The sequence below is a fragment of the Fusarium oxysporum genome, chromosome 4 (genome assembly GCF_000149955.1).
Source record: "Fusarium oxysporum f. sp. lycopersici 4287 chromosome 4, whole genome shotgun sequence".
Taxonomy (NCBI): domain Eukaryota; kingdom Fungi; phylum Ascomycota; class Sordariomycetes; order Hypocreales; family Nectriaceae; genus Fusarium; species Fusarium oxysporum.
The window spans coordinates 5,102,886-5,128,242 of NC_030989.1; the positions used below are offsets into that span (position 1 = coordinate 5,102,886).

General features: G+C 47.4%; 12 protein-coding genes across 14 annotated transcripts; 10 read left to right on the forward strand and 2 right to left on the reverse strand.

Moving 5' to 3' along the window:
• Nucleotides 1-434: 434 nt before the first annotated feature.
• On the forward strand, nucleotides 435-2,899 carry FOXG_18871 (uncharacterized protein; the record flags this gene model as incomplete). The annotated part of the gene is made up of 8 exons (XM_018399013.1): nucleotides 435-455; nucleotides 534-566; nucleotides 629-966; nucleotides 1,015-1,231; nucleotides 1,277-1,514; nucleotides 1,571-1,823; nucleotides 2,174-2,702; nucleotides 2,765-2,899. 8 exons carry the CDS (start codon nucleotides 435-437, stop codon nucleotides 2,897-2,899), a joined length of 1,764 nt encoding a protein of 587 aa, XP_018239454.1.
• A 48-nt stretch (nucleotides 2,900-2,947) lies between these two features.
• On the forward strand, nucleotides 2,948-3,325 carry FOXG_18872 (uncharacterized protein; the record flags this gene model as incomplete). The annotated part of the gene is made up of 1 exon (XM_018399014.1): nucleotides 2,948-3,325. One exon carries the CDS (start codon nucleotides 2,948-2,950, stop codon nucleotides 3,323-3,325), a length of 378 nt encoding a protein of 125 aa, XP_018239455.1.
• A 349-nt stretch (nucleotides 3,326-3,674) lies between these two features.
• FOXG_04665 (uncharacterized protein) lies at nucleotides 3,675-6,569 on the forward strand. The gene is made up of 2 exons (XM_018382692.1): nucleotides 3,675-5,505; nucleotides 5,552-6,569. Exons 1-2 carry the CDS (start codon nucleotides 3,712-3,714, stop codon nucleotides 6,527-6,529), a joined length of 2,772 nt encoding a protein of 923 aa, XP_018239456.1. The 5' UTR covers nucleotides 3,675-3,711; the 3' UTR covers nucleotides 6,530-6,569.
• Nucleotides 6,570-7,091: 522 nt separating this feature from the next.
• Nucleotides 7,092-9,056, forward strand: FOXG_04666 (uncharacterized protein). The gene has a single exon (XM_018382693.1). The coding sequence runs from the start codon at nucleotides 7,271-7,273 to the stop codon at nucleotides 8,888-8,890; it is 1,620 nt and encodes a 539-aa protein (XP_018239457.1). The 5' UTR covers nucleotides 7,092-7,270; the 3' UTR covers nucleotides 8,891-9,056.
• Nucleotides 9,057-9,558: 502 nt separating this feature from the next.
• Nucleotides 9,559-11,496, reverse strand: FOXG_04667 (uncharacterized protein). 2 transcript variants are annotated; one of them, XM_018382694.1, is made up of 4 exons: nucleotides 11,071-11,496; nucleotides 10,835-11,007; nucleotides 9,968-10,782; nucleotides 9,559-9,919 (listed from the first exon to the last, which is right to left on the reverse strand). In XM_018382694.1, the coding sequence occupies exons 1-4, from the start codon at nucleotides 11,409-11,411 to the stop codon at nucleotides 9,680-9,682; spliced, it is 1,569 nt and encodes a 522-aa protein (XP_018239458.1). In that variant the 5' UTR covers nucleotides 11,412-11,496; the 3' UTR covers nucleotides 9,559-9,679. The 2 variants fall into 2 exon arrangements, with proteins under 2 accessions (XP_018239458.1, XP_018239459.1); XM_018382695.1 differs by lacking the exon at nucleotides 10,835-11,007 and having other exon boundaries at nucleotides 9,618-9,919.
• Nucleotides 11,497-11,705: 209 nt separating this feature from the next.
• On the reverse strand, nucleotides 11,706-14,094 carry FOXG_18873 (uncharacterized protein). The gene is made up of 2 exons (XM_018399015.1): nucleotides 14,072-14,094; nucleotides 11,706-13,965 (listed from the first exon to the last, which is right to left on the reverse strand). Exon 2 carries the CDS (start codon nucleotides 13,935-13,937, stop codon nucleotides 11,796-11,798), a length of 2,142 nt encoding a protein of 713 aa, XP_018239460.1. The 5' UTR covers nucleotides 13,938-13,965; nucleotides 14,072-14,094; the 3' UTR covers nucleotides 11,706-11,795.
• A 367-nt stretch (nucleotides 14,095-14,461) lies between these two features.
• Nucleotides 14,462-15,773, forward strand: FOXG_04668 (uncharacterized protein). Its single transcript, XM_018382696.1, has one exon. The coding sequence runs from the start codon at nucleotides 14,580-14,582 to the stop codon at nucleotides 15,621-15,623; it is 1,044 nt and encodes a 347-aa protein (XP_018239461.1). The 5' UTR covers nucleotides 14,462-14,579; the 3' UTR covers nucleotides 15,624-15,773.
• A 503-nt stretch (nucleotides 15,774-16,276) lies between these two features.
• Nucleotides 16,277-18,794, forward strand: FOXG_04669 (uncharacterized protein; the record flags this gene model as incomplete). Of its 2 annotated transcripts, XM_018382697.1 has the most annotated exons (7): nucleotides 16,277-16,395; nucleotides 16,494-16,927; nucleotides 16,986-17,290; nucleotides 17,340-17,420; nucleotides 17,483-18,057; nucleotides 18,107-18,289; nucleotides 18,343-18,794. In XM_018382697.1, 7 exons carry the CDS (start codon nucleotides 16,277-16,279, stop codon nucleotides 18,734-18,736), a joined length of 2,091 nt encoding a protein of 696 aa, XP_018239462.1. In that variant the 3' UTR covers nucleotides 18,737-18,794. The 2 variants fall into 2 exon arrangements, with proteins under 2 accessions (XP_018239462.1, XP_018239463.1); XM_018382698.1 differs by having other exon boundaries at nucleotides 17,483-18,289.
• Nucleotides 18,795-19,134: 340 nt separating this feature from the next.
• FOXG_18874 (uncharacterized protein) lies at nucleotides 19,135-20,287 on the forward strand. Its single transcript, XM_018399016.1, has 2 exons — nucleotides 19,135-19,660; nucleotides 19,707-20,287. The coding sequence occupies exons 1-2, from the start codon at nucleotides 19,190-19,192 to the stop codon at nucleotides 20,133-20,135; spliced, it is 900 nt and encodes a 299-aa protein (XP_018239464.1). The 5' UTR covers nucleotides 19,135-19,189; the 3' UTR covers nucleotides 20,136-20,287.
• A 510-nt stretch (nucleotides 20,288-20,797) lies between these two features.
• FOXG_04670 (uncharacterized protein) lies at nucleotides 20,798-22,015 on the forward strand. The gene is made up of 2 exons (XM_018382699.1): nucleotides 20,798-21,192; nucleotides 21,245-22,015. The coding sequence occupies exons 1-2, from the start codon at nucleotides 20,864-20,866 to the stop codon at nucleotides 21,846-21,848; spliced, it is 933 nt and encodes a 310-aa protein (XP_018239465.1). The 5' UTR covers nucleotides 20,798-20,863; the 3' UTR covers nucleotides 21,849-22,015.
• A 258-nt stretch (nucleotides 22,016-22,273) lies between these two features.
• Nucleotides 22,274-23,207, forward strand: FOXG_18875 (uncharacterized protein; the record flags this gene model as incomplete). The annotated part of the gene is made up of 2 exons (XM_018399017.1): nucleotides 22,274-22,445; nucleotides 22,506-23,207. The coding sequence occupies exons 1-2, from the start codon at nucleotides 22,320-22,322 to the stop codon at nucleotides 23,205-23,207; spliced, it is 828 nt and encodes a 275-aa protein (XP_018239466.1). The 5' UTR covers nucleotides 22,274-22,319.
• A 487-nt stretch (nucleotides 23,208-23,694) lies between these two features.
• Nucleotides 23,695-25,144, forward strand: FOXG_04671 (uncharacterized protein). The gene has a single exon (XM_018382700.1). It carries the CDS (start codon nucleotides 23,727-23,729, stop codon nucleotides 24,780-24,782), a length of 1,056 nt encoding a protein of 351 aa, XP_018239467.1. The 5' UTR covers nucleotides 23,695-23,726; the 3' UTR covers nucleotides 24,783-25,144.
• Nucleotides 25,145-25,357: the final 213 nt, after the last annotated feature.

Sequence of the window (25,357 nt, forward strand, 5' to 3'; positions counted from 1 at the left end):
TCGGACATCTCGATTAATTAAAGTCGGGATTTTTAAGTAAAAAGACAAAACAACTTGTTCACCGCGGGTATGGGGCTGATAAATCCTTCCATTCTCTCAGCACAAAGCCAAGGATCTGATCACAATATTTGCTGCCACGTTGTTGCGCCGGATATTTTTTATTTACCGATTGCTAAATTATCCCCCGAGCAATTCTTTCTATTAATAAGCTGTTAGTTATACATTGAATCATTAACAATAATTTTATCAAGGCCTTATCTGCCAGTGCCGGATGTGCTAGCTATCATACATGTTTAAGGTGGCCCTCAGCTACCATTCTTATTTCACCCACGCTCAATCATTTTTACAATCCTAGAGACAACTATTCAATGCAGGCCCCTGTCCTAAACTTCAGATTAAAGCATAAAGTACTATTTCTGCTTACCTTGTTTGTCATGTTACCTTCAATTACAGCTGTATGTCTTGTCGCAAGCCTGTGCCCCTTCTGACGCAGTTGCTTTGTTGCTTTTTAAGTGGACTAACAGTATCACTAGAGTCATTTCAAGCGCAATCCGAATGTCGATACGGTAAGGATGACTTGTTCCCCGTTCGTGGCAGTCTCTTTTTTTATTGGTTCTAACTGCTTCAGTCTGATATTCGCAACACGACGTACGTCAATTTCGTCAGAAGTGTAACAATTCCTTCTGGCACGACCTACCGATATGTTTTTGCCCCGCCATCGGACACCACAAAACCATACCTCTTGTTTATCCATGGGTTTCCAGAAACCTCATACGAATGGAGTCATCAAATCACATATTTTACCGAACAGGGCTACGGGGTAATTGTGCCCGACCTTTTGGGCTGTGGAGGAACCGACACTCGAAGAGCTTTGACTCTCTATGGCTTCAAGAACATGGCAGCAGATGTTGGCCAGATTCTCGACTGCGAAGGCGTGGAGAAGGTCATCGGCGTTTCGCACGATCTGTGAGTTATCCTGCAACGTATCGTTCTAGGGGCTGACAGAATATACAGTGGATCACCATTGTTGTCACGCTTCGTAATCAACCAACCTTCTCGATTTACAGCAGTCGCATTTTTGGGCAACGGTTATTTCCCACCCGCGGCACGAGTTGATGCGGCAGGAGTCGATTTTATCAACAAAGCAGCACTTGCTCGCTTTGGGTATGAAACCGTTGGCTTCTGGTCATTTAATAACGAAGAAAACGCGGCGAAGGTTTTTGATGAACATGTGAGCAGGACAATATTATCTACTTATAGTGCTAAAGAATTATAGCTGGAGTCATTCAGTACTCTTTCTTTTACTCGAAATACATCTCTTTGGATCGATCATCTTGCACCGACGGGCGCTATCCGCCAGTGGCTCATGCAAGACAAGATGGCAACAGACATCTTCGTCAGTCGAGCCAGAATGGAGCAATGGAAAACTATCATTAGGGAGAATGGAGGAATGGACGGGCCGTTGCGATGGTACAAAGCTATGATTGCAGGTGTTAACAACCCTACCGAAGAAGGTAAGTCAAGATAACGTCCCCCTACCCAGAAGAACACAACCTAATATGAATGCTAGAATTAAAAGGTCCAGGTACTATCTCGCTACCAGTCCTTCTGGTCTTGGCAGAGAGAGATCCGGTGGCCATCCCATCGGTCCAGTTGAGTGATACAGTACCTAACGCACCTAATCTCCGAGTTCGCTCAGTTAGTGCAGGTCACTTCTTACAGCTCGAGGCCCCTTATGAAATTAACAGGCACCTTGAACTATTCTTTCAGGATGTTTCAAAGATTCCTATGTCTAAATCTGACTCTATTGCTGTTAGTTTTGCGTATTAATAATAAATTAGTACACCTATTGAGACTACTATGAGTACTTGATATTAAGTACCTTAATTTAGTGAGAGGCTTTACTTTAAGGACTATTATAAAGTAAGATTAAGTAGCTAAATATTTAATATTACCTAAAGTAGATTTTTAGTTTTTATTTTTAAGGTAGAGTTAGTTAATACTATAATAATATATATAGGAATAAATTAATAGAGAAAAATAAGTAAGGTAAATAGTAAATAGAGCCAATTTTATAGCTTGGGAAATTATAGGTCTAGAGATAGTAAATACAATTAACAAGGGGGAAATAAGAAAGGCATTAATAAACATATAAAAGTCTAAGTATCTCTAGTATAAACCGGGAGATTGACGAAGACGAAAGCAACAACATAGTGATTCGGCAGTGCATGAATCCTGCACGAGTTATACTTGATAAACAGGGCTGCTTGATTGACGACCCAGAAGGTGTGGAGGCATTTATGTCTTGTTCAACAGCACATGCACAAGAAGGGAATAATGGTTACTACTTTTATCTTCTCTCTTGCTATTGCGGAGATGCTCGGCATTTGAGTTCATGTGGTCGTCAGATTCTGATACGATGGTGCTGGAAAAGAACCCTTAAGAGGACCATCAGCAACATTGCGGGAGATCCTACTGTTGGCGGTGCCAGCTCAGGTTTGACTGTGTATAATGGCGATGACACGGTCGTGACACGCTTGGCTGTAACGGTTTACTGGGCCGAGCTCTATCTGACACGATCTACACCTGCTTGTACCGCAACAAGTGACTGCCAAAGCGGGCCGTGTACCGCCTTTCGACTGTCAGCTCTGTCAGCCATTTTTATGCCCTGGTATATGCAGAAGGTCTTTGGCAAGCGAATGGTACGTGACCAGATACCCATTACTATTCATGAAGTCTGGGAACAATGTTAACCTGGTGCTAGATCGTTAACGAGGATCGCCACCTTACCACCAACCTTCTCGTTCGCGGCTGGGGCGTTATCTTTGCCTCCGACGTCCTTAACGCTACAGAGACGCCTACTACTGTCACACGCTGGTTGCGACAACAAGTCCGCTAGGCCCGGGCGACGCACATCGAATCACTCCTCATCCCACGTGTCTATGCCATGTCTCATCCCATGGCATTCTTCGCCGCCGCCAGACGCGAGTTTGGACCTCTAGTCGTTGCGGTCGCTATGCTCTCGTACTTCCCCACGTCGCACAAGCTGCTTTACTTCAGCTACCCGGATCTGTTTCTTCGAATCGGCATTACTACAGTCTACAATATCTTGCGCAATCCGGATAGGCTGAGACTGGCTTTGTCGTGGTATGTTGTGCCTGGCATGTTCTTCTATAATATCCCTCTGCCAGCAATACACATCTGGAGTTTGGTGACAATGACGGCTGGCACGTGGGGGACGGCAATGAGAGCGAGCACGGAGATTTCTAAGAAGGATAGTAGTCGGAAAAAGTGGTTTGGATGGGAATTGTCGGAGGGACAGTGAGCAGGTGGCTGGCAAACGAGTTTGACTTGTGCCAGGGCCAGACGCTTGTATTCATGCTGTGCGGCATCTCGCTCGCATCTGTCGGCACCTGGAAGGCAACAATTGCGAGTCAATAGGTAGAAACACGGGTAATTCGGTGCGACGCGATAAATCCACCCCCTCCAGACTCGGGCTAGCTTGTACCGATCCTCTCTCGTAAAGGATCGGCCAAGTAAAAATTGGAGAAAGTGCCTAAACCCCACTACCTCCACTCATCGCTCGGGGCGTCTGGGGCTTCTGGCTTTAGTGCATCCTGCGCTGTATAAAAGTAGTAGTCAAGTGGCCTCCGCAATCCTTAACACACTTGAAGGTTTGCGTCTTTCTTTAGAACCCAAACATCTGTCATTATGTCTCTGCAAGTTGTTGATGTTCGCTTTGAGCATTATCGCAGCCCCAACACCTTGGGTATTCATGAGCACAAACCTCGCATTTCCTGGCGTCTAAGCAACGCCCCTCCAGGCTTTGAGCAGCAAGCTTATGAACTGCGCCTGGAGCAGATCATCGGCAAGGAAAGCCATGTCGTCTGCATTTCTCAAGTGGAATCTTCAGAGTCCCATTTAGTTCCCTGGCCAGCTGAAGAGTCGCTCGCTTCTCTTCAAAGATACACTGTCTGCATTCGAGTCCGTGGTGAAGGAGAAACATCCTTTTCCGATTGGAGCGAGCGGGCTTGGCTGGAGACAGGCTTGCTCAACCGAAGTGACTGGACAGGCAAATTCATTTCGGCTCCTTGGTCAGAGAAGGACAATGATAAGCCGAAGCCAGAGGATCTCTTTCGCAAAGCATTTACGTTGAATTCTGGCATCGCATCAGCTCGCCTCTACATAACCGCGCAGGGCATTTATGAGGCAGAGATCAATAGCCGTCGCGTTGGCGACTACTTCCTCGCGCCCGGTTGGAGCTGCTACGACAACGAATTGACATATCAGACCTACGATGTTACCGACCTTCTTGTCAGCAGAGACAATTGTCTGGGTGTCCGTCTTGCTGAAGGCTGGTTCACTGGCAGATTGAGTTTTGATGGCGGTATACGCAACAGATATGGCACGCGTACAAGCCTCCTTGCACAGCTCGAATTGCAGTATTCCGACGGGTCTTCGCAAGTCATTACAACAGACGATGACTGGATGGTAGCTCAAGGCCCCATTCGCCTGGCGGAGATTTACAACGGCGAAAAGTACGATGCTACCGTTGAGTTACCTGGATGGTCTTCTCACGAGCACGTCATTGGACATTGGGAGCGCGCCGTTGCGCTGCCATTTATATCTGAAAAGATCAACTTGACAGCCGGCTATCGTGAGCCTGTCCGACGAATTGAGACATTGCAGCCAATCTCCAAGATCACAACACCATCTGGCAAGACAATACTCGATTTCGGGCAGAACTTGGTGGGATATGTTCGGATCAAAGCTGTTCAAGGACAGCGTGGTCATGAAGTCACGTTGAAGCATGCCGAGGTTCTCGAAAATGGAGAACTGGGTGTTAGGCCCCTTCGTGTCTGTGACGCCACGGATGTCTACACACTCAGAGGAGATGCTGAACCCGAGGTATACGAGCCTCGATTCACATATCATGGCTTCCGTTACGTTCAGATCGACAATTGGCCTTCCGAAGAGCAAGATGTTGTCGCTGCGCTCGAGGCTGTTGTCTGTCATACTGATATGGAAGAACAAGGAACCTTTGCGTGCTCCGATAATAAACTGAACCAATTATTCAGCAACGTCCGCTGGAGTATGCGAGACAACTTCCTCTCAATCCCAACAGATTGCCCACAGCGCGATGAGCGACTTGGCTGGACCGGTGATTTAGCCTTGTTTGCGCCAACAGCTACTTACATCTACGGCTGCTACCCGATTCTTCGAGACTGGCTCAAAGGTGTATGGTTTGACCAACAGCGACAGGGAGGAGTGCCTCCAATGGTATCGCCAAACATTCTTGACAAATGCAGGATCTGGGGCCCTGTTTGGCCTTGTGCTATCTGGCATGATGTGGTCGTCTTGGCTCCTTGGGCGCTGTATGAAGAAACAGCTGATCCTGCTATCTTGGCTGACCAGTTTGAGTCAATGGAGACGTGGTTCAAAGTCATCCCCAAGAACAAGGGCCGATGCACTCATCTGTGGGATTTTAATGCCGATCAACTATCCGTAAGTCTTCCCGAATCTCTGGAACCACTTTTGCTGATCTTGTCAGGACTGGCTTGACCCAAGCGCTCCACCAGACGATGCTGCCAAAGCTACGACGGATCCTCCACTGGTAGCCAACGCATTTTTGATCAACTCTCTTGACATCATGGCACGCGTCTGTGGTGTTCTTGGCAAGACAAAAGATCATTTATTCTACAAATCGTGGGCCGACAATGCGCGAGCAGAGTTCACCGAAGAATACGTCTCCCCAAGCGGTCGCCTTGTATCAGACACGCAGACCGCATACTCATTGGCGATTTGCTTCAAGCTTCTCAATAAGGACCAGCTATCACGGGCTGGGTCGCGACTTGCAGAAATTGTTCGAAGAAATGCCTTCCGCATAGGTACTGGCTTTGCTGGTACACCTTTTGTCTGCGAAGCCCTCACCTTGACCGGCCACAGCAACGTCGCTTATTCCATGCTTCTCAATGAGAAATGCCCCTCGTGGCTGTATGCTATCTCTATGGGCGCTACTACAACTTGGGAACGCTGGGACAGTATGCTACCTGACGGATCCATCAACCCTGGCGAGATGACCAGCTTCAACCATTACGCTTACGGGGCGATCGCCAAGTTTATGGTTGAACGACTTGCTGGATTGCAGCGGCTTGAAGCGGGATGGAAGAGGTCGAGGGTGCAGCCTGTTGTTGGGGGCGATTTTACTTGGGCATCTGCGTCGCATCTCACGCCTTATGGCAGGGTGTCGAGTTCATGGAAGCTTGAAGGTGACGAGGCAGGAAAACAGGTTATTCGCGTAGATATTGAAGTGCCACCGAGCACGACCATGGAAGTTGTGCTGCCTGGTGAGAATGGCACTCAGAAGACTGAGGTTGTTGGGTCAGGAAAGTGGTCATTCACAGCGGATTTTGAGAAGCAGGGAGAGTGGCCAGTGAAGGAGATCAAGTTTATCTTGGCCAAGATTGTTGAGGATTTTCAGAGAGAAGAAGAGCTCAAGGCCCAGGCTCTGAATGGCTTAGAGACTTAGCTAGGTCAATTTTAATACTACGTCGACTTCAACTCGAGCATTCCTCTTGCGCAATGTAAAACCACAAGTCTGGCATGTCCCTTCACAGAAGCATGCCTGGTGTACGTCTTCATGTCGGCGACGCCGTGTCCTTCGATGGTCTGAGATGTGAATAGTGTCTTGCTCGGCACATCAACTCGCGAGAAACCCCTCGTATACCGAATTCGTTGAACGCCTCATCACTCTAATCGACCTTGCAAGCAGTCGCATCACCAGTAATTCCTGGGCAGCCAGGTTCGTCGCACGACCCGATGATCCTTCCCGATATTCATGCATTCAATTCGGCGGATCAGCAACCGAATAATGACCTGGATCACGAGTCAAATTCTTGCTTCGTCTACCCACCATTTCCGAGTCACCAATGAAACTAACTCAAAGCCGGCGCTAGTAGAGTCAGGCCGGCTTTGATGACTCGCCATTGGATCGTGATGGCTTCCCCCATCTGGTCTAGACCCTTGTCTCAGTCCACCTCAGTTTTTCTCCCCATCTGGGGCCCCGCACTCTGGTGACCCAGCAGGTTGGAGAAGCTTTTCCATCCGGGGAACTTTGTACCGCGATGCCAATGGTAACATTCTCTTTATTATATAAGATGCATCGTCTGCTGCCACTGATATCGATTCCCCATCACTCTCTGCAAGATCTATTGTCTGTCTCTTGACGCCCATACCTTTTTGCTACCTCTTGTCGACATCCTCCCTCCCAATGGAGAAGCCTGAATCAACCGCTCACGTTGAGCGCTCAGACTCCAAAACCGTCCATGTCTCTCCAGACCACACACGCGGTCATGCCATTCAACACCAAGAACACAACCGAACCTACCTCCAGACCCTCCGACGTGATCCATGGCTTCTCTTATGGATCGGAGTCATGCTCTGGACTCTCATCGTCCGCGGCTTCGAGAACCAGTCTTCTGGTTCTGTAATCAGCATTCCTGTGTTCAAAGAGCGATTCGGCAAACAACTCGACGACGGTTCATACTTTATCGAAACGAGCTGGCAATCTGCGCTCAGCGGTGGCTCCAACGGTGCTGCCATCTTTGGAGCTTGGGCCTCATCATACTTTGCTGATCTGATTGGCTTCAAACCCGTCATTCTGATTGCAGCTGCCATCAACATTGGATCGGTTGGCGTTGAATTTGCGTCTACATCGATCGAGATGTTCTTTGCTGGCAAGATGGTCAACTTTGTCGCAATTGGCGCGTTCCAGAACCTTTGCACAGCCTACGTCGCTGATGTCTCACCGCTGGCCATTCGATCTACAACAATTGGATTCTGTAACCTTGCTCAATGTATTGGTCCTTTTATCTCGGCCATCCTCTCCAACTTCAGCTCTCAATGGGAATCCAACTGGTCCTGGCAGTCTCTCATCGTTGCTCAATGGGGTTTTGCTGGTGTCGCTTTGATCGGACAGCTCTTCATGCCTGAGAGTCCTGTCTACCTGGTCCGCAAGGGCAAGATGGAAAAGGCCCGCATGGCTCTTGAGCGCATGTACTCGGACCCTGAAGACGCCTCTGGTCATCTTGAACGTATCAAGTTGACTCTCGAAGAAGCTGACTCACAGAATCTTGGCTCATACCTTGATTGCTTCAAGGGCACCAACCTTCGACGATCTCTCATCGCCATTATGGTGTTCCTTTCTGAGCCCATGTCCGGTCTCGGGTTTGTCTCCAATTATGGCGCCCTTATGTACCAGTACCTTGGAATCAGCGACAAGAAGTCCTTCGAGATTCAGATCGGCGCTCAAATTCTCTCCATGTCCGGTGCGACCATCGCTTTCCTCGTTGGCGACTTTTATGGACGTCGACCCATGTACCTGGCTGGATGCATTGGCCTCTCCCTGCTTCTCATTTGCATGGGAATCTCTGGTTCGGTCAATACCACCGCTGCTGTGACGGCCTCTGTTGGCTTTTACACCATGTACAACTTTTTCTACAATGTGGGTGTTGGGTCAACTGTGTACACCCTTGCAGGAGAGATCCCCACGTCCGTCCTTCGTACCAAGACCCTTGCCATCTCAATCTCCATCTCGTCAGCTGTCAACACCATGTGGTCATTCGTCGCCCCCTACATGTTCAACCCTGGTTATGGCAATCTCAAGGCAAAGATTGGCTTTGTATACGGTGCTTTCATGGTTATCTTTGCTGTCATGGCATTCTTCTTTGTCCCCGAAACTCGCATGCGAAGTTACGAGGAGCTGGACGAGCTCTTCATGAACAAAGTGCCAACCCGTCAGTTCCGCACATATGTCACTCTTGCTGAGCGTCGCGCCGAGGAAGCTTATGCAATTGAGCATGGGATTAAGGATACTGTTAAGGATGTTTGAGACGATCTCTCTATATTGGATTTTAATGGCGACGTCATGCCTCAGCTGTGTTGGGATCTCGTTGCTCCAAGTTCACGGTTATAACTTGTCCTAGTCAGATCTATTCAGATACATCTTAAAGCTTATTTATAATTCAATATTTTTATACAACTTTTGCAGTATTCATAATATATATTAGATCTTATTAAGGTTGCTATGCTGAGAATTGAACTTTCCTGCAGGGTAAGCATGTCTTAGCTTTCTTATCTTGCAAGTTGCAAGGCACTAAATACAGAAGATCATTCCACAGCCAATTGCTCAGGCCTTACCCCGTACTACGATAAGAAGCAGTAACTAACCTCGGCTCCAGCTGCAATCCTTCTCCCCGTCCCAACACGTCCTGATTTTACCTTGTTGATGCTACAGTTGCTGCCCCGATTTGTGGAGTCGGATCGGGTTTGGCGAGGCAGGGATCTCAGGTTAGGGATGAGGGGGGCAATTAGCTCCGGCTTTGAAGCTATTTGATTGGATACACGCTTCGGCTTTGACTTGTTCTGATTGGGCTGCACTCTTTTAAGTTCCACGTTCACTTTGGCTGTTTACCCGGCATTTTCTTACTAACTTGACACCCTGATCCACTCACCCCAGTGACAACATCGTCGCGTCGCGTCGCGATAAGCCAAGAGCGACGTGATTTGGGTCTTCGACCATTGTCTAACGCTGGGCACTACATTCTTTAGAAAAGCAGGTTCGTCTTGCGCCGTAAATGGCTCAATTACATTTCAATCATTTACATTGTCGAATAACTCATCAGGTCTCCGTATCGTAGTTTTGAATATCCATAATCATGGCTTGAGTGATGCGACCTCGTTCTAGATGGGCATCTCCGTTTGCTGCATCAACGCTGGCAGCAGACCAACTATCATCCACCTTGTCTTCAAGAGCAAGTGCATGAGCAATGAGAAACTTGACCATCCACCTGTCGAATCGGTAAGACTCTGCATTCATTGACTGAATGCAATTCTTCTGAAAGACAACCAATCGTTTGATCTGTATACTAATGAGATATCATTCAAAATTCCTGGGGTATGGACTAACCATCATCTCCACACTGGGCCAGTAATTTCGCAGTTGTACCAACGACTCGAGATTTGAACTCAGCCGGTCTCGAGACTCCTCAAGCTCATGAGACTCTCCAAATAGGTATGTGTGCAATAACACTGACGAGGACACGATCGTCACATGTCCCACGATGTTGTAGAGTGCTTCAGCCCCAGGGACCTCCCTCGAGGCCTTTAGGACGTCGCACACAATCGCAGCATGAGCTTTGCAGGAGCTAGCGTACTTGCGGCCGTTTCTTGTAGGTGGTCGGCGATGATCGAGGTATTGGTAGAACAGTAGCGTATAGTAGTGGTGATAGCCCAGATGAAAGGCTATGAAGACGCGTCCCAAGCCACGTTCGACGAAAGAAGCCAGGTTTTCCCTTGAGAACATTAATTCAGGACCTAAACCCTCTTCGAAAGCACTGAGCTCAGCCTCCAGCCTTTGCACCGACTCATCTATAAAGGACTCGTTCCACTCAACCCCATTCGCGAGTTCTTGCTGGAGGTTCTGTATTTGAGCGTATAACCCCACCAGTCTGACCATGTGAGCCCATAATCCAGGCTTCCAGGCCGAGTCTGCGACGTCGTCATCTCCTGATCTCATGTTGTAGAACATATACTCGTCAAGTGGCCCTCGAGGTTGTTTAGTTCGCCATCTGAACTGTGGTGATAGATTAGAACCTCCACTGGCCCAAGTGTCAATAATGAAGCATGTCCAGAATATGCGTCTCTTTACTTCTCGCATAACGCCGTCATCGCTCTCGTTAATTTCACCGAGCTTCAGAATTTGAGTCATTCGGCTTGCAAGTCCTGGTCGATTATTAGATATGGTTTCAAGAGAGAATCAGAGCCAAGGACGAACCAAAATACAACGACTCAGCATCGGCGTCACCTTCACCAAAGAAGTTGTTGCCGACAAGAATGCAGGCTTGGATGTTCTCAATACAGATATGTTCCAAGTCTTCCTTCAATGCTGCAGTAGCTTGAGCGCGATACATTGGCCCACGAGCAACAATATCAGGCTCTGTAGCAAACCTGGACTCCCATCAGAGCTGTTGCGTGGCTTGTAATATAAAGAAACTGAAAAATATGACATACCTTGCAGACAAACCTAGCATAGCAAGAAGGACAGGCTTGGACACTGTACCTTCCGCTGCGCTGGCTTTGAAGGTGGGCTCATGGAAGAGGCTGTGAGGGGAATCATGAATGAAGCGAAAGTAGAGATTTACTAAGTACATCCTCTCGTCTTGTGCGTGGATCGACTGAATAGAGCGCGGAGGATCTCGAACTTCTGATGCCCTTGGAAGTTGGGGGCTGGTGATTGTAGTTGGACACTGCAAGTTTCGCTGAACACACTGGGAACATGCTGCTGAGCTGTCTGCCCGATCGCATCTGCGCTTAGAACTTCTACAGTTCAAACACGCGGTTGGGGGTCGCATATCTACGATTCAGTATATGTAAGATTGTATAGTGAGGAGGAGCTGGCATGGTATTTAAAACATCATGATTGAGGATGAGGTGACGATAGAGTTTGAATTGATGGCCATTACTCCGTAATTCAGCGTTAAATGCTGCTCCACTAGCCCCAACATGGTAGCGTTCCACACTTTAGCCGAGGCTGACTTTAGTATCTGAAAGGACACAAACATTAAAGATAAAGATAACACATTTACTCCCAGTGTTAAACACTTGCTTCCTGCTGTTAATATTAGCACAAAGTAATCAAGTTGGCACTGCAACCTTGTACTAAATATCTCATACTAGTAATTGTCAAGTCATAAACCTTGCATAGATGCGCTGCATGTTGCTATTCAAGTCCTATCTTAATCATTGTTAACTAGCTTGAGGCAGCCAGCAGGGTATCCATCAGGCGCTGATCGCGCAATGATTACTACCATGATTTTGTCTCTTGCAACAACTTCCATTGTATGTTCTCTCCTGTCTTGGATCGCTAGCTTAGGCGTCGTGGTGCGTGCCTGGAAATGAATCTCTACATGGTGATCCATACAGTCCACCGCATCCGCAACAAATATTTGATTAGCCGATATATCTTCACCATTAACTATTATGTTAATGACTGGTTCTGGTTTCGTCACTTTGTGCGCATGATTCGTTTCCACTATTAGAGCGCCCTCAACACTGACGCCTGATATGTCACGGTTGTCGAGCGGGTAGACACGACATTTATCAACCCTGATCAACGGCCGGCTTATCCTAGTATTACTGTCGATATGCCTCAGAGTGATCATGTCTGTTTGCAGTGGGGGCGTCAGTGGTGGTGGTGTTCTTGAACCTGTCTTGATCTCGAATGCATTTGCCCATGCAAGGAGCCTTTCGTCGTCATATGCCCGGCCGGCAAATGTGAGGCCTATAGGCATTTGCTTATCCGCGACCATGCCCATAGGGACTGTAACTGTAGGTATTCCCAAGTGCCGCAGGGCTCCATTGCCATTGCTGTAGTAAACACCGTTCTTCCACGCGTGCAAAGCACTAGAGGGGTTAACATCAGCATCAGCAGCGCCGACATCGCCAGCCGCAGGGAACACAAAGCCGTCGCAATCAACTTCTGCCAAGTAGTCGTCCAAAAGCTTTCGGCGCAAATCTTCAAGCGCAATGAGTGCATCTTTCAGATTTTCAACTTGATACATTGTAGTATCCTCCAGGTAGTTTGTAAGTTGGCTCCATTTAATAGCTGTTGTCGTCGGGAGATGTTCAAGTTCGACGGGTGTTCGCATAGACATTGGGAAGATATTTGTTCCTTCTACGCCTTTCAGACTGGGGTAGTTGGGATCGGCATTGTTACGCAGAAACTGGTCCCAACCATGGGCGACCATCGGCCCTCTCTCGGTCTGATGCCACGACGTGGGCAGTTGAGTTGTGCCTCGTGGTGATAAACTAGGGTTCTCATAAGCTGTGACAGCCGGAAAGTCGTCAACAACAACGATTTCCGCCCCTAGGTTTTCGAGCTGTCTTCTGGCTTCCTCCCAGACTTGGACCACTCTTGGGTTGACGGTAACTGGTTTGGCACCTTGGGGAACGGGACCACCGATATACATAGCCGGGACGGCAAATCGCAGACCTTGAAGCGTGGTATGATTGCCAATATCCTGAATCTTGTCTGCCGATAGCGACGACTTGGGCAACTCCACAAAGGGTTGGTCACGCCAAAAATCCCCTTTAGTAAGTGGATCTTGTACAAGAAGCACTTGAAGCAATGCAAGCATATCTCTCATAGTCCGTGTATGCGGTACTACAACATCACAAGTGGGGTAAAGTGGCCAGTTGCCCCGAATGGAGATTAAACCTCGAGATGGAGTATAGGCGACCAGACCGTTATTAGAAGCAGGTGAGCGTCCCGAAGATACTGTCTCTTCACCTAGACCAAATGCTGCCAAAGAAGCTGTTGTTGAAACGGCGGAGCCATTTGATGAGCCAGATGCAAAAGCTGCGGCTAGGTAGGTGCTGTTATATGGACTTTCAGCCCGGCCGTAGATGCCTCTCTGCATTCCACCACATGCCATTGGTGGCATATTGGTTTTCCCGATTAGAATACCTCCTTGGTTCCGAATTACGCTGACAGTAAACGCATCGTCCATAGCGATAAGATCCTTAAAGGCTGGAGAACCACAAGCCACGGTCATGCCTTTGACTTTGAAACTATCTTTGACGGTATACGGGATGCCTTCCAGCTTGCGAATCGGCTTGCCGGAAGCTCGATAGTCGTCGGATGCGGCAGCTTCCTCAAAGACATGACTATTCAATATTGGAGTTGAGTTGAGGGCGCGATCATAACGGCAGATACGTTGCAAGTAGAGAGCTACAAGGTCAACGCTTGTCAATGCACCTTGCGACAGTGCGGTTTGGAGGTCTTCAATAGTTGCTTCCACGATATTTAGAGTTGTCATATTGTCGGAGGTCACTTGTAAAGATGAGAAGTAGCGTGCCTGGTGTTGAGTTGTGGTCATATAGTAAAGGGCGATGCCATCGGAAAATCTGAGGAGTCATGTCAATATGGGTGTGCAAGGCCTCCAAGTCAGTCTTTTATAGTCGTCGCGCACTCCAAATTCTTCATTCTGTGTTCCTTGGTGGGGATGCTTACTGGATCGAGTCACAATCACCACGCTAACTGGGTTTCAAGTCTTAATCGGATATAACTTAAGTGATGTTGTACGGCCAGTAACTATGCCCATCATTATGTGGGTTCGGTGAGGGAACGTAACGAATGACATTCGAAAGGGCGTCGAAAAGGCGTACCCCACTTGAGGCAAATACTGGGAGTCCCCCTCCTCTGATGACCCAGGATCCATATGTAGACACTCCAAAGGGCGTACCTTGAGCCTTCCTCTTACTTGCTGGTCTGCGGTCTGACTGTGGACTGAGTCCTTAGCTAGAATCGAGGTGTAAGTCACCAGACCATTAAGCAGAGAGACCGAATGCCCTGCTAGGCTTCCTTTCAATCGTCGCTCCAGTGGCTTAGTCAATGACTCCTTTGTCAGAAGGCATAAATAGCTATCTAGGTCTCAATTATTGGAGTCAACAACCCCTAGTTTTATGATCCACACACTTTCTTCTCGACTACCCTTGTCCCTACTTCATTCACTTAAAACATGGCTTCTTCAACCGATGAGACTTGGTACCTACCAGCTGACACAGCTCCGCACCAGAGCCTTCTTATGGCTTACCCCAATACCACATCTGATAATACTGGCAGTTTGCTTGAAAATGCACAAGACGAAATAATCAGCATTGCAAATGCCATTGCAGAATTCGAGCCTGTCATACTCTTATCAAGCTCTGAAACTCTAGCAAGTGTCAAATCCAGAGTGAATCAGAATGTTACCGTCCTGTGCGTTGAGCAAACGAGCCATCTGTGGATTCGAGACTTTGGCCCTATTTTTGTTAAATCTCGGAGCGGAAAATCCATCCGTGGCGTTGATTTTAACTTCAACTACTGGGGAGCAAAACGTTCACCATCTGGAGACGAATTTATCGCCAAAATCGCGACCGAGCATATTACTGGTGGCGCCAATTTGCGTGCGGATATTGTTGCCGAGGGCGGTGCAATCGAAGTCGACGGTGAAGGTACCTTTATGGCCGCTGAAAGTGCTATTATCAATGATAACAGGAACCCCGGTAAGACCAGAGGCCAGATTGAGGATGAGCTGGCACGGCTGTTGGGGGTTCATAAGTTTCTTTGGCTTGCCGGCGAGGTTGGTAAGGAGACAACGGACTGTCACATCGACGCCCTGGCGCGATTTGTCCGTCCCGGAGTTGTTCTCTTGAGCAAGCCATCACCTCAAGGTCCCGGAAAATATATGGCCGCATACACGGACGCCAAGGCGAGGTTATCTACAGCTACTGACGCCCTAGGCAATAAATTAGTGTTACACGATTGCCTTGAGCCTGATTTAGACAAGCTGGAAAACATTTCTAAAGGAGCGAATTGTGTAGCTTCCTATGTCAACTTCTTGGCTGTCAACGGAGGGATCATGATTCCTCGATTCGGCGACGAGGACAGAGACCTTCAAGCTTTTCAATTATTCGAAACACTGTTTCCTGATCGGAAAGTTGTACAGGTTTATATTCACGCGTTACCACATATCGGGGGAGGAATCCATTGTGCGACTCAACAGGTCCCTGCCCTTGCTTAATCTACTGAACCTAACTAGGAATATTTTAAATAAACTTAATATTATTATAACATAGGGCAAAGGTAAATGGAAATTGCCTGTTTCATATAGCGATACCTATATCAACAAATCTAAGCCCAGGAGCCTATATCAAACATACCAGGGAAGGCGAACAACTCGTCTGGTTTAAGAGTCGAGGTATCTGCTGCCGCGGAAGTCGTGATAATTTGGGGCATGTTTTTGGTAATTCACAACGGAAATGCTTATATTACATTAGTCTGCAACAATAATAAAATAATTAGTTAAGTAAATATTAGTAATAAAGCCTAATATGCTTTAACAAGGCCAAGTTATCTCTTAACCCTAGGTCTTTTAAAGTTCAATATTTACTTATTTATCATAGGAGGCAGTTGTATTTAATAATTTAATAATAGAATTTTCCTCCCCAGGCCATATCCGCCACCGCCAACCCTGGACCTATTACATATTGCAAGGGTACTTTTTTTGATTGGCTCCACCATTACCTTATTAAAACTTTATGTCGTTTATATAAATATCTCATAAACCATACCTATTGCTTATTACATTAAGTACCTCGGTTCTATCTTTTAGCGCTCTTCGAGTCTCTGCTGTTATTCACCTTCGGAAAGTCCAAATCCAAGGTAATAAGCGCGATGCCGCCGAGTCATGGCAGATCCTACAAGCGGGCACATGTAGCTTGCAAAGCCTGCAATAGTCGCAAGGTCAGGTGCACTATCACATTGTCTGGTCCCCCATGGCTCACATCCAACATGTAAGTCCTGTGAAAGATTCGGTACCCCGGCTATCTACGAACGAGCAATCCGACCGCAATACCCAGGAGGCAATGGCATATAAAGCTAATTGACATAGAAACACGGATATACTGCCTGCTATATCTGATCCAGGGACGCAAGAGAATCCTATGTCCTTAGAACAAACTCCTCCAGCAACACGACTCTGCACTTCACAAAGCGAGAGCCCCCACTGGGATACTTCTGGTCTAGCGAAAGACTGTGAACCATCTCGTTGGGGCCCGATGACTGATGCCGTTCATTTATCGCCGGACCACTCCCAGCGAGCCCATAATGCTTCATCTGCCACTTCTAGCCGAGACACTATTGTTGTTGGACACAATACCGATGAAAGCGATATAGGTGTAGCATTTGACGCAGAAGCTGATGTACCAAGACAAAACGACCACCAAGATGAAGTAGAAACACCCCCGATTGCAAATGCCACATCAGCATGGGCTGAGACTCTTGAAGAGCATGAGAGTGATGGTAATCGAGTGCCTTTCTATCCAGGTACGCATGTAAAAACCATATATCCAGCCCGACAGCCTCCAATATTGACAGTTTCCAGGTGATAGAAGAGGACCGGCTTTCGTGATAGATATCTGCAAACCCCAAAGATCAACTGACAGCAATCATTCTTTTGTTGCTATGCCTTCTTTAGAGTCCCTCCAACCAGAGGAAATCGAGTATCTTCGATGGAAAGGTTGCTTTTCATTGCCTCCGCGTCCACTTCAAGAAGCCCTCATCAAAGCGTATTTCCATCATGCTCATTCTTTTGAGCCAGTCCTGGATCCTCAAGACTTTTTCTGTGCATATAGTAAAGGTCAACTTAGTTTACTACTTCTCTGGTCGGTCTTTATGTGCGCTGCAACTGTAAGTTCTCGGTTACTCCGTGGTAGACATACACATATTCACTTGTCAGTTTGTTGAAGATAGTCTGTTCTTCGTGAACCTGTTCGAATCTCCACTTACTTTTAAACGACATGCCTTCCAGCGTGCAAAGGTACACTGAACCTCGATGTTCTCATCGTCCCTGCTAGGATAGACTTAGCTGATGACGTATAGACACTGTACGACGCAGATTATGAGAAAAACAAAGTTACGTTGATCCAGTCCGTGTTTCTTATGGGACACTTCTACGCAGACGCCGAAGATCGTCTGGGCCCTTGGCACTGGAACGGCATTGCTATTAGCCTATCTCATACCATCGGTATTCACATGCTGACATCTCCCGCACGAAACGGCATTCGACCTTTATGGCGTCGTATCTGGTGGTGTATTTACTACCGCGAGGTATGGCTGTCAATGGGCCAAGGTCGACCAATGAGGATATCTCTGGATCATTGCTCAACTCCAATGCCGGGATTATACGATACGAGTCCCAGCTGCTCGCCAGAGTACCAACACTACGCACCCGAGGAGCTCGGTATACTCTTTGGGATATGGCTAAAGTTGATCGAGGTAACACGCATCATGGGAAGAATATTATCACTTAACTATACCATAAAGGGAGCAAGGCCTTCCAGGGCCATCATCGAAAGAGACGAAAATGAGATTCGAGCCAACTGGATTCATGATGGGAACAACGATCAGAGTCCAGTGCTGGCTTCTCATGTATATCAATATCGACTTCACACTCAGTATGGTTCCGAGGGTTATAGATAGTCATTGGCTAAACAGTTATCGCAGGGCAGCTATTATAGCTCTTTACAGGCCATTTCTCCACGAAGCACCAGACGGAGTTCCAGATGATGAGCAGGACGGTTGGAAAGAGTTTGCAAATAGCAAGCTTCGGACTGCAGCCGCTCATGCGACTCATGCCATCAATTGTATGATGGCAGAAGATCTGATCAAGTTCTCCCAAACGATTGCGTACGTTCTCAAAAAAACTGCAGAAAGCCTCTGATTAACTGTTTGTCACCCAGTGTGCTCACGATTAGCCCGCCAATCCAAATCCATCTGCTGGAAATGGCATCATCTAAGTCGTTGTCCAACAAACTGGCAAAGCACAACTTGGCCCTGTGCTTGCTGGCTCTGGATGAGATGCGAAAGTCTTATGTCTCGGCAGACGCAGCGTATAAGCTATTCGACCGCGCCAGGATCATGGTGGAGAAATCGCTTGGAGAAGATGCAGTGGTTTCGCGAGATCTCGTAGCCGCAACCAACTCGTCACGAGAAGCTCAGGGGATTGAGACTTCTGAATGGCTCGATGACTCTACGCCTGTGGGCCATGAATTTGCATCGGTGGGCTTGTTTTCTGCCCTATGGATGCCATTTGCAAACCTCATACCAGACGAGTCTCTAGAAAGTTCATTCTAGGCGATGGTTATACTTTCAGTAGCCGAAAATTAGCATATGCAAACAACTAGTAATCCCGGTTTCTATTGCCAAAACTCGATGCTCTAAGTTTATCAAATATGTGACAAATGTACCTGCCCCACTTCTTACCTCGGCTGGGGAAGTTCACAACTCAAGTAACGGTAGGGGACCAGCTTTAAACGCTATTATGTGGACATCGGGTTATAATGCGTCTGGCGCGGAAGATATCCTCCCTCCGTCAAGGGTGTCATGACGCGGCTGTTGGGAAAGAATCCCAACTGCCGAATCCATAGATCAATGATGTGCCTCGGCTCTCCACATTATCCCCGCTCCTCCTGATGGCCTGTTGCATATAAGCAATGCCCAGCGAACAACACATTTAATTGCCAGTTTTTCCTCAGACATCATATCTGTACCACGAATACGTACGCTTAGACATACTCCATAAAGACCATGCCCGAGGCCCCAAATTCCATTATTAACCGGGAGACCGGTGCAGAGAAACGGCTTGGGCACAAAAGCGCCACAGTTAATCCCCATCTACAAAAGCTCATTGATCAAACACTCTTAAATGGATATGTTGTAATCCCGAACGCTTTCACCAACGCGGAGGTCGAAGAGGCGAACACGGAGCTACGACGTCTTGCTTCTAGCCCACATGCCGGTCCCGCCGTGTCTGGGGGCCGCAATAAGTTCGAAGGGCTGAGAACGAATCGGATTTACGCTCTGCTTAATAAATCCAGAGTGTTTGACAAATTTGTACTCCATCCTGATGTTCTAGGTCTCAATGAGTATTTTCTGGATCAGGGCTTTCTTCTGAATGCATTCCATAGCATCAACATTCAACCAGGAGAAGCCCCCCAAATAATTCATCACGATGATGGCTTTATCACGATACCACGTCCACATCGCCCCTTTGGGACCGTATGTACTTTGCCCCATTTGACTTTGCAATGGCTGACTCGAATAGGCGATCATGGTTGCACTAGATTCTTATACGAAAACAAATGGCGCTACGGTCGTTGTTCCAAAGTCGCACACGTGGGACTCGAGTCACGTTCCGACGCCTGGCGAAGCAGAGCCTGTTATCATGGAAAGAGGAAGCCTGGTATATTTTCTAGGTACGCTATGGCATGGTGGGGGCAAAAATGTATCTGAAAAGGAGCGGCGAGCACTCACGGTTCAATATTGCCAGCCATGGGTCCGTCCACTGGAGAATCAGATCCTTGCAGTGGATTGGGAGAAGCTAGACGAGCTCCCGCCTCGACTGGTCGATATGCTTGGGTACCAGGTAGGCGCTCCCTTTGTGGGGTACGTAGACGGGATTAGCCCCAGAAGGGCTGTGGAAAGGAAAATGAGGGCAAAGGAAGCAGGTAATGGATTTACTACTAAGCTTTGAACTAGATGCAGGAACCGGGATATGGACTGGAGTTCGATGTATTGGCTATTATGTAGTTATTTGCTGAAATCTACTGTTTCTGGTAACGTTACTGGACAGGCTAGTATCAGTAGGTGTTGATACAAAATCACGATCCTGTGTCCACCTTAATAGTGCAATAGGTTATCTTCTTGATGAAAACTCAGCAGTGACCAACATGCGATAAACAGTAAGCCAAACGCAAGCGCACGAGCCGAATATACGGTCTTGATCCAGGAGAACCAGGAGGTTCCAATATGTACATGGATAAGCTTAATGACCTCCTTTCAGCAGCTTCAAACCTTTTAATCGGTTTCACAAGCTGCAAAGGTCTATATGCTAGATGACCGAGGTCTACCATTGAAATGGGAAACTTGCTTGCGAAATGCGATCTTGTTAACATTTCGGCTATAACATTACAAAATGAAAAGTGCCAAGTCTTGTTTATTAAGGACTGGTGAGTATGTTTTGTCTACCCATACTACGTCAGATGTAGACTTCTTCTGGGCGAAGAGACGTATCTTACCTCGGCACATTGTGGGGCCGGCTGTTATTCCTCGGACAAGTCTAGCATATGACTTCCGAGCCCTGTAAATCACGACAGCAAGGAGGTCTAATCGTGTTATAGCAGTGTATTCCCAAGTGAACAATCTTATAAGAACTGTTGCAAATCAGGTAAACTCGCTATCAAGAGATCAACATTTTTCAACATGTCAGCAACCATTGAAGTCCCAGCTTCCTATTCATCACTGCCCTTCAAGGACATCACCATCTCCCACGTCCCAGCAGACTCGCCTTCTGCTACAAAGGTTCTCATTCTAGCCTTTAATCGTCCTGATAAGCATAATGCTGTCACTGAGAATCTTCTTACTGAGCTTGAGACGGCATATCGAGTTATCGATCAAGACGAGCGGGTTCGGGCTGTTGTTCTGACTGGCGCAGGGAAGGCCTTCTGTGCGGGAGCAGATCTCCAGATTGGATTTTCCGGGCTGATGGCTCATAAAGAAAGCGAAGAGTCCATCGCCAGATATAGAGACCAGTCTGTACGCGCTTGACGATTGGCCCAGACGTATGCTGACACGATCGCATAGGGGAGGGCGAGTCGCTCTAGCAATTGCCAACTGCACCAAACCCACCATTGTTGCCATTAACGGTCCTGCAGCAGGCTTTGGGCTTACCGTCACCTTCCCCGCTACCATCCGCGTGGCGTGGTCTGGAGCAAAAGTCGCTCTGCCTTTCGCCCGTTTGGGTCTGAGCCTCGAGTCTTGTAGTGCCTATTTTCTTCCACGCTTAGTCGGTCTAGCCAAGGCGATGCATATTGCCACAACTGGTGAGACCTATTTTGCCTCCGACCCACTCGTCAGCCCTTTATTCTCGAAACTCCTTCCGACACCCGAAGAAACTGTGGCGTATGCCGTGGAGCTTGCGTCCAATATTGGAGAGAATACCTCCCTCACCAGTACTAAGCTAATGAGGGATATGCTGTTGTATAATTCTGAAACTCCAGAAGCAATGCATAAGTTGGACTCCAAGGTCTTTATCTCTCTTGTTGGGTCCCAGGACAATGTGGCAGGTATTAAAGGGATCACGAAGAAACAGCATCCAGACTTCAGTGGGACTTTTGACCGAAATGCTGTGCCTTTTTGGCCTTGGTGGGATGCCGAAAAGGACGAGCATTCAAGGGCAAAGCTTTGAGTCTATGGTGAGACTACACGAGGTGGAACGCAGGTCCTGTTCTGTCGCAGGTAGACTTTGTCAAAAATTGGGACTGCTTCGTCATACCGATAGTTGGATTTCTCAACAGCTCTTCCTGTACTCAATTGATTGTATCCTTGGACTTCTTAAAGTGGATTCAAGCCGCCGTTTCTCGCTATCTTAATGCTCCATCATTGAACCTAGATGGTAATGACCATGTCAAGACCTCGGCACTATGTGGGCCCCCAGCAAACTCCTGCTCTGTAACCCCGTCATATCAAGCTCGGTCCGAACATCCCTCAACAAAATACCCAACCGATGATGCAGAGTTTTTCTTCTCGGTGGATTTCCATGTCTAGTTGGTCTTGATAAAGAGGGCTTGAATAGACACAAACGCTGAATATTGTGTAGCATCAACAGTTTGCCAATATCTTGAGCCTGTGACTGCACACCAACCCTTTTCTAGTGAACATGGCCGACACAGTCTCAAATATGTCAACTATTAGCTTATCACCAATGGCGTCGCTTTTCAGTTGGAGAACCCTGGCGTTCGTATTTATGTTGACAAATCTCAAAGCTTTACATTTTATGTGGTTTGTAAGCTACCCTAGGACCTACAATGCCTACAAATCTTTTATTTGCTTACAATACCAACAGGCTCGGTTCCTTCGTGCTTTCGTCCGCCGACTTACCGACTCTGCCCCTGAAAAACTTCTCTCTCCTCGATGCATTTTTCTCCCTGCAATCAGCGCTACGCGATCCCCAGCATTGGAATGCGATTATAATCTCCACAAGTCAAACTCGACATATTTCACAGATATGGACATGTCTCGTGGCAACTTTAGCCTTGTTCTTTTTGGCAAGGCTTTCAATCCACTTCCGGGGCCATCTCACTTTACTATGATTTTGGGCGGGACGACGTGTACGTGGCGCAAGGAGATTAAACCATATGCCCGATACGAGCTGTGGACGCGGGTTCTGTCGTGGGATGAGAAATGGTTATATGTGGTGACTCATTTCGTTAAACCTGGTGTTTTTCAGCCGACTGAGTTTGTGTTGCAACCTTATAAGAAGCCGAAGGCAGCGAAGGGACAGGAGAAAGAAGTTGATACGCTTAAATCAGTTTATGCGTCTTCCGTGGCTCGCTACGTCTTCAAGAACAACAGACGCACTATACCACCAGTGGAAGCGCTCCAAAAAAGCAACCTGCTACCTAACGATGAGGTCAGCTTGGCAGATATTGAGAAGGAAAGGGCGAGTAGTCTTGCGGTTGGAAGGCTCGAGGCAGGCTGGGACGCAGTTCATAATTGCTTTCAACCCACAAGACCTGCTTTAGGATGGTATTATAGCGCATATTAAATATACTAGATATTATCCTACTATTAACCTTAATAGAATTAACTTATTTAAATCTTTTATTATTACTAATCCTTGGAAATGTAGGTAAGAGGTCATCCTGCGGCACCAATCTCGAAATAAATAGTAGCTGAAATATTGACTTTTTGCTTATTATTAATTGTAACCTGGGTTATACAGAAGATACTCGCTCTTATAATAAATACTTTCATTGACTATAATAGAATATATTTGCTGTTAGATTAGCGGCCAGGAATAGCCATCGTTTTATTTATCACATAACTATGCCATAGCTAAACAATGTCTACTACTTGCCTTAATCCCAGGTTATCCCATCAGACCCTGAAATTTATTTAACCCTAAACTATCGGTGCTCACTGCTTGGATAGTGACAAGTTCCATCTGAGCCTTTGCGGGGTTAAGAGTCATTATGTCAGCAGAGTTAGCCCCTCTATTTATACCCAGCACCAGCTCAGCTTACAATTCGTCTAAACAAGGCAAACATCAAAGCAACAAAGCAAAATGTCATCACAAGCAGGACAGATCCCCAAACAGCTTTCGCCCGAGGACCAACAAAAAAAAAGGCAGCAACAAATGCATGCTATTGCGATGGCGCAAAAGCAGGCTACGATGCGGCAACAAACTGCACAGCAGATGGGAGCCGGGAGTCAGATGGGATACCAGCAGATGGGAATGGGCCAACCTTACGACGACATTCCCGCCGATGATCCAAGCGACATACATATTCTCACTGGACGAGGAGTCAGCGTACCAGGCTTTCTCAAATTTCTGTGTGCCTGCCGAGAGGGTGACTTATCTAATGTCGAGTCAATTGTTGCCTCTCAAACCCGCTCGCCACTCTTCCTTCACCATGGCTTGCTTGACGCCATGAAAAACGGCAAAGTCGAAATTGTACGCTATCTCCTCCAGTCTGGAACACCGATTTCGCGAAAAACCCCAGAAATTATCCTCAGGGCCCCAGCAGATCAACAAGTTGCCTTATTTCAGCTCCTTACAGAACACGGTTGGACAGTCAATACACCAGAGCGCCTCCTCCCAAGGCTCATTCAGACAAACAACGAACCACTGCTTGATTGGTTTCTGGAGCATGGTGCAGATCCCAACCTTGGCGGGCCTGAAGCAGATCCAGACCAAGCTCTCAGACTCGCAGCCTCACAGGGGACTGTTGGATTAGTGCAGAAGCTTCTTAATGGCGGAGCCAAGATGACCAGCAAGGGATTGGGATTATTCTATGCTGCAGGTGCTTGTCCTGCCGGCTCTATTCCCCATGCAGGACTCGTTCAACCCAGCGCTGAATTTGACAAGTCCAGAATACCCGTTATGGCACTGTTAGTAGAGAATGGCGCTGGTGTAAATGACAAACTTGAGACACAGCATATGACAGCGCAATACCCGATCGTAAATGCAGTCATGGCCGGTGCTGTTGAGAGGGTCAAGTGGCTTTTGAGCCAGGGCGCAGATCCTGATCTGAAGGGGCAGTACGGGAGCGCCAGAGACTACGCCAAGTTTAGGTCGAGCGATGAAATGAAACAGGTGCTAGGAGTGAGCGGTACATAGGACCCCATAAGGATCGGGATTTAAATTACAAGGTGGAACTACTTTATGTCGATTGATTGAAAACCTGCCCATGCATGCATGAATCTGCTGACAGGATTGAGGATCCGCTGATTGCAATCTTGCGTTATTGCGCAGCCCAAGAGTCGGCCTTGATCTGTTAAAATTAGCAAGGATAGTGCAGGGATGGGACGGATGGCTCACGAGCCGGCCTAGCCGGTAGGATTCTCCAGCTGGTACTCCGTAATCTCTGCTGATTTTGGACCCCAGAATTTGGGGGCTGCGGGCTAGGCTTAGGTGAGACGGCAGTTGTTTAGCTGATCAAGACACGATATGGGATTCCAATGCCAGTATCCGTTTATCAGTGCGCTCCTTCACATGAAGATAAGATTTTAACTATTCAATTTATTAAACACCAGCATACTCGGTATTGAAATACAGATAAATAGCCTATTAAACTACAAGATGATCACGATCTCTTGTATATACGAAAGAATAAGCTTTCTGTGCTTCCTTTACTTGTTTATCGTTTATCTTGAGGTTGAGGAACACTTTTCTGAAACACGGAAGGATCTGCT